This window comes from Thermobia domestica, chromosome 11, assembly GCF_964235325.1.
Source record: "Thermobia domestica chromosome 11, izTheDome1.hap1.1, whole genome shotgun sequence".
Classification (NCBI taxonomy): domain Eukaryota; kingdom Metazoa; phylum Arthropoda; class Insecta; order Zygentoma; family Lepismatidae; genus Thermobia; species Thermobia domestica.
Window position 1 is genome coordinate 231703250 of NC_137464.1, and position 6320 is coordinate 231709569.

Here is a 6320-nt window from a genome sequence, read left to right on the forward strand (position 1 = left end):
AAATTTCTCAATTTACATTTTTCACGCGTTCGGAAAAAAACAACTGTACCATTACTAGTAAAACTAACCTAATACAAAGATTTTTGTTATTTTCCCTATTTTCCGGAAAGAAACCGGAAAAACGTTTTTTTACCAGCAGGTTCAAAATTTCCGGAATTTTTACAACAATAGTTCTGACCAGGCGAGATTTTGGGACAGGTGGTTTTCGGCGGCGATGTTTTAGTCAGGCAAGTTAGAGTATTGGCCTGACGAGATTTTGTCCTGCGAAGTTTTGAGCGGCAAAATTCTGGCCAGGCGAGGTTTCGGCCAGGTGAGATTTCGGTCCGCAAGGTTTCGGGCGGCGGGGTTTTGGCCAGGCGAGGTTTGGTACCCAAACCAACTGTAGGTAACAAATACCCTAGCAATGAAAGGGTAGTCTATATATTTTTAAATACATTATTTTCTTCTCCTTTTTTCCAGGATCCGAATTAAGATCTAGAAACAATGGATACTTTCAGCTAGTAATAATAAAACAATGCTTGCGGCTGTGTCCCTTCTATAACTTTTCGCATAGAAAGAAGTCACCTAGCAACACTGAATGTTGTATACATACTTCACTAGATCTAATCGCGTACAAAGCAACTTTTTCGATTTTCGGTTCGGGGGGAATTTAAGGGGTGGTCCGTATTTATGAATGTTTATGGTTCTCAAAGAACGCCTTGTCTGTATGCAACCCGAGTTACATGATACAGGCTTACATAACAGCATAGGATAAATACCGATACAGTTGAATAGCTGCTCATCTACATAAAATGATATGATCGATGTTCACTATTAGCTCAGTCCAATTCCCGTTTTAAGGAGGGAAAGATGTTATGTAAAAATAATCTTAAAAAACAAATATCAGTGTCGAATCCATAGTTTTGGAGGTCGCTGAGATAAACAGTGACATTTCCGACGTCATTTAGATCCAAATTTAGCCACCTAACTTCGAGGAGAGGAAGAAGGAGGTACGTAAAAATGATCAAAAGTGACGAATCCATATTAGTGCCGATATTAGTGTCGAATCCATAGTTTTCGAAGTTGCTGAAATGAACAGTGACACTTCCGATGCCATTTGAATCGAAATTCAGCCCCCCCAACTTAGGAGATGGGGGAGGATATATATATATATATATATATATATATATATATATATATATATATATATATATATATATATATGATCGAAATCAGAGACTGCTCCAATAATAGGAAAAAGTAACTGACTAACGGAATATATCACTAGTTTTTCTTATTTTAATTCAGCGAAGCGGGTAATTGATAGTTATATAACTTTAATATGCACATGAAATTATTGAAATTTACTTTTCGTCCCTATACAACGACATAGCTAAGAAGTGCAAGATTACTCTTCAAGATGCCTTATCACTTATTATCTGTTCCGTAGAACAGATATGATAGATCATATTCCATTGTATAACTCTATTCTCACTATTCATTCTTTCTTTCATCTACAGGGTGTTAAGGAAGGAAGTGACTATAATTTCGGAAAAGATAGTATGGATGATTCTGAGCAAAATAAATAAACAAAAAGATATATATATATATATATATATATATATATATATATATATATATATATATATATATATATATATATATATATATATATATATATATATATATATGAACATAGGTCCTATTCTCCACGCTCTGAGAACTATAAATAGTGAACAACATTTATAACTTATATTACTTTTTGCTCACCCTATAGTTATTCTACAACGTATTTGAAATATGATTAAATAGATTTTCCAATGTTATGCAACATATGGCAGTGGTTTCTTTGAAAGTGAACTTATTGAGGGAAATTTGGGAAAGTTAAGGTTATTTGAAGATCGTTTCTTACAATTGTATAACATTACTGATTCTAAAAGTTTCCACAAAAACTTTCCTTCCCAAGAAATCATTGCCATATTTTGCATACCATTGGGAAATCCATTTGACCACCTGTTTGATGCTCTGTGTCTCGAACGGTTAAACAACAAGCAATATAAAATCAAAAATGGTTCACAGCCTATAGCTTTCAAACCATGAAAAATAAAACTTATATTTTCTTAGAATCACTCATATTACTATTTCCCAAAGTATGAATTGAGATTCTTTCTCTCAGCGCACATTGTATACTGTACATAGATTAAAAATACACCGTATCGTGTATGTACTGGACTCTACATTTATTTAAACTATCATTTAGATCAAACAAATACTAAATATTTACTTGCCATTTGCAGAAATATGTTTGGCAGTTTATGTAGTATTTTAAACACGAAAAAACTGACTTTACATTGTACTGTCGCAATTGTTTCAAACATGATTTGTAATTTCAATGTTTAACAGTTTCAATTGTTTACATCAGTCTAAGATATTATGCATTCTTAAAATACCCTTTCTTTGTTTGCAGGATGATAGGGAATCCACTTCATCGCTTCGTTGGAAACACTCTCCATGGAATGAGGAATTCAATGCACCGAGATACTTTTAAAAATAATTTTAACATTGAGTCGGTGTTCCAGCTCCATAAGTACACGTCACTGCTTCTCCTGGTATTCACGATTAGTGTGGCCATCTTCCAATACGTCGGGTATCCGATTCGATGCACAATGATTGGTAACATGACGATGTCTCAATCTTTACTTGAAAATCAGTGCTGGATCGTATCATCCTTTCAACTCTCAGAGAGATACGTTAACGTAGATCACGACGCTACACATCAGGCTTATTTCCGTTTCATTCCACAATTGTTGTTGATGGCAGCCTGTATGTTCTACTTGCCCTATTGTATATTATCGTCGAAGAGGGAAGGATTGGTGTCAGTTGAAGAAGGAATACGTTTAAGGCCACGCAATTTGAATAATGATCTTCTTGATCCTGATGGATCAAGTAAAATTTACTTCAAGAGTCCTTTCCGTCTTTTGCTCTGCCAGATTTTCAACTTAGCAAACGTAATTTCTTGGTTGTTCATGATCAATTGGTTCCTGGGTTACTTTTTTCTACAAAACCTGCTTCCATTTCTGGGTAATCCACCAATATCATCATGGAAGAGGAGCGACAAAACAATCGAAATTATTCCCCGTGAAATTAAATGCATTCTGGGCGATGGTATTGTGAAGGATGAGGCAATATGCTCACTTCCAATCAACAGTTTCAACGAGATCGTCATCAGTGTTCTGTGGGGCTGGTTCAGCTTCCTAGCTTTTCTATCTGCTGTTGAGTTCAAGTGCACCATAATATATATAATTTGGTCATGTCTTCGTCCAGTAAAATACCGTTTTTCAGCACAAAGAGATGTGAGCATGATGAATACGCCGCTGGAAGCCAATTGCAAGTTTGAAACACCGAATGCTAACAACAAAGTTTCTGCTGGAAGTTTGAAGACCCAGGATTTGGAGAAAAGAGAAATTCCAGATAATAACTTCAGCCAATTGCCTTTCGATGTCGATCCCGTTGATGAGTAGAGAAATGTTCGTGATTGATAGCTGGAAGTTGAAAACGATAAAACAAAGGAACAAAAGAACCATGCAAGGAAAAATAATCGAACATCTTGCATTACGAGCACCAAGTGGAGTCCTAAAGGACCTGATTTTACCTTTTTTGTTGTTTAACATAGTCGGCATTCTTAGAATTTCACTTTAATCAGTAATAGTAGATATGCTTCAATTTTATAATCATAGAGATAACCATTATATTTACTTACAAACTATAATTCACATGTTAACAGTATATAATTTCTGTTTATACTATTTTTATTAAGTAACAAACTTCGGAGACACATTATGAGATCGAATTTCATAAAGTGTATTTTACTAACATATTGTATTAACCTTTCTCTCTCTCTCTAAGCTAAAATTGCATTTTTCTTGAATGTCCAATTTTAAATTTCTCAATGATTGTCAAACAAAGCCATGAAAATTTCTTCGGTTTAGGTCAGTTTCGATCATTTTATGAAATATGAATCAGAATTGTATTGGTTAACTTCTTGAAAAAAAGTCAAGTATGAAAAGTTAAATTATTCTACACCATAAGTTTACTAAACATGTACAAGAAGCTCATCAAATGATTAGTTTTAATGACTACATTTTAAAAAAATCATGTTTAGAAAATTTTTGAGTAGATTTGTTTCTTTCAGTAAGTTTGGAGAATAGAAAAAAATATATAGTCCCACCATCTTTATATTAGAGCAGATATGAGTATTACATGTTGTAGTTTTTAATGATTTATTGTAATTTATGAATTGTAATTATAAAACAAAGAAAATTATATTATAAAACCATTGAAAAACACTTTTATTCATATGTCATTTTTTACATCAGAAAAATATGTGATATTCATGTTATTACTATCGTGGAAATGTAGTTAATTTTGACATTTTATTGAGATTGAAAAGCAAAACTTTAATTATCCCGCTTTATCTGTAATTGTTTCTAGGAAATTGGTTTTAATATATTTTTTAACCAAATATATTTAAAGTATTATTCGTTTCATTTATTGCTACAATATACAAAGAAAAAATAATTGGCTGTCTAAACTAATTCAGCAAAATATTGTGCAAGTAGTTTTACTAGTGTTTCTTGTTCGTATTATTCTGTATACATTTACCAGTGTAAAGTTACAAAACATATTTTAACCATCAATTATATCAACGTAGCTTGCACGATTGCTAAAAATGTTCAGTAACACTTTCTCAGAAATATTAGATCAAAAATAAATACGAGTGATATAGCCAAATGCTTTGTCAAAGGTTTCAATATTTTGTGGTGTTATTAGATAATTGGTTCATTAAAGATGAGATGATAATTTGGTTTTATAAAACTGTTTATTACTTTTTAAATCTCGTCTCATCCATATACTGTCAAAGAAAGTAAATCTTCTGTATTTTGTAAACAATGACTTTATTAGTTTGAATTTCAGTGCGTGTTTATTCTAGTAGAAACATTACCAATTTGATTTTCACAGAAATAGATCAAGACCTAAATGATATATTTTGTTTTGTTCTCATTCTTTTATCATTTGCCTAAATTTCATTGAAATTTCAAATGTATTATTGAACAAAATTTAATACTCATTTCATGTAACATTAATTGATTTACTTCGAAAATTATTGAGAAAGTAAATATATTAATACTTTGCAAATATTACTGTTACGGTTTTTATTTTTTTAAGAAAAAAAATATGGTACAAAAGCTGATAAGGAGGTACTTATTTGGTTCATAGTTCATCTTAGAAACACAGACGTAAATAATATATTCTCTTAGAAATTATTGTATTATCTTTCTTTAAAAGAACTTTCTAAAACTTTTGCTACAATTATTATTAAAAAAGATTTATGATTGGAACAATGTTGAGTTTATTATTTAGTTGGTTGTATTGGATTGAGAGTGTACAATAAAGGCAAAGTGAAATACATGAATAAGTAAAATTTATTTAATTTTATTGAAACGTTAGATAATATGAAAAATTAATTATGTTGACTAGTCATAATGCTAACTTATTTATTAATAGTATTATTAAATGTACATTTCTATATTTCTTAAATTTATATACAGTATATATTAGTTCCTATTTATTTCTTTCGTAATCTGGCAAGAAAATGAAAAAAACCTTTAAGTTTTACGTTCCATGGTGATGCCAGGTAGGTTAAAGGAGACGGTGATGTTGAGAAAATGAATGAAATAGTGGATTGAAGAAAGTGGGAGGAAACAGGAGAACCCCGAGAAAATTCACGCACGCGGTATTTGTCCATCACAAAGCTCACATGGCGCGAGCTGGAATCGAAACAAGAACCCCAAGCACCACAGGTGAACGCTCTACCACTGAGCCACCGCAGCCTCTTGATCTGGCAAGAATTGCACTACAAAATTATTCTAGTTCTAGTTGAAAAACTATTTTAAAATAATATAAAATATTCTAGGTTATGGTATTAATTAGCGATTTGTGGTAAACGATGAGACAAATGAATCAATCCACTATAATATTACTAAAATTTGTTTAGAAGAATCGACATTTATTCTGAGATTACTATAACTTCTGTTTTACCTTGTATAGTTGAATCGTGTTTCTAACATATTTTCAACTGAACTTCTGGCATAATAAAATTTAATACCAGGACCAAGAAAGTGTTTTTGAAAGTGATGGGACAGTGTGCTAATCAGGACATTGATGGATGAAATGAAAAGCTTTTGTCAGTGCTAATGCTATACATTTTAAAAGGTAGAAACAATATTATGATGAAATAAGTTAATGCTTGGTTTCTTCGTATCAAATAAATATCAGTACTC

At 31.7% G+C, this 6320-nt stretch overlaps 1 protein-coding gene across 1 annotated transcript in view; it reads left to right on the forward strand.

The window, feature by feature from the left end:
* LOC145664810 (innexin shaking-B-like) overlaps positions 1 to 5465 on the forward strand; it is a 28098-nt gene extending 22633 nt beyond the window's left edge. The window contains exon 2 of the mRNA XM_081731797.1: positions 2447 to 5465. Within this exon, the coding sequence (XP_081587923.1) occupies positions 2447 to 3500 (1054 nt within the window). The 3' untranslated portion in view covers positions 3501 to 5465. The remainder of the gene's footprint in view (positions 1 to 2446) is intronic.
* Positions 5466 to 6320: the final 855 nt, after the last annotated feature.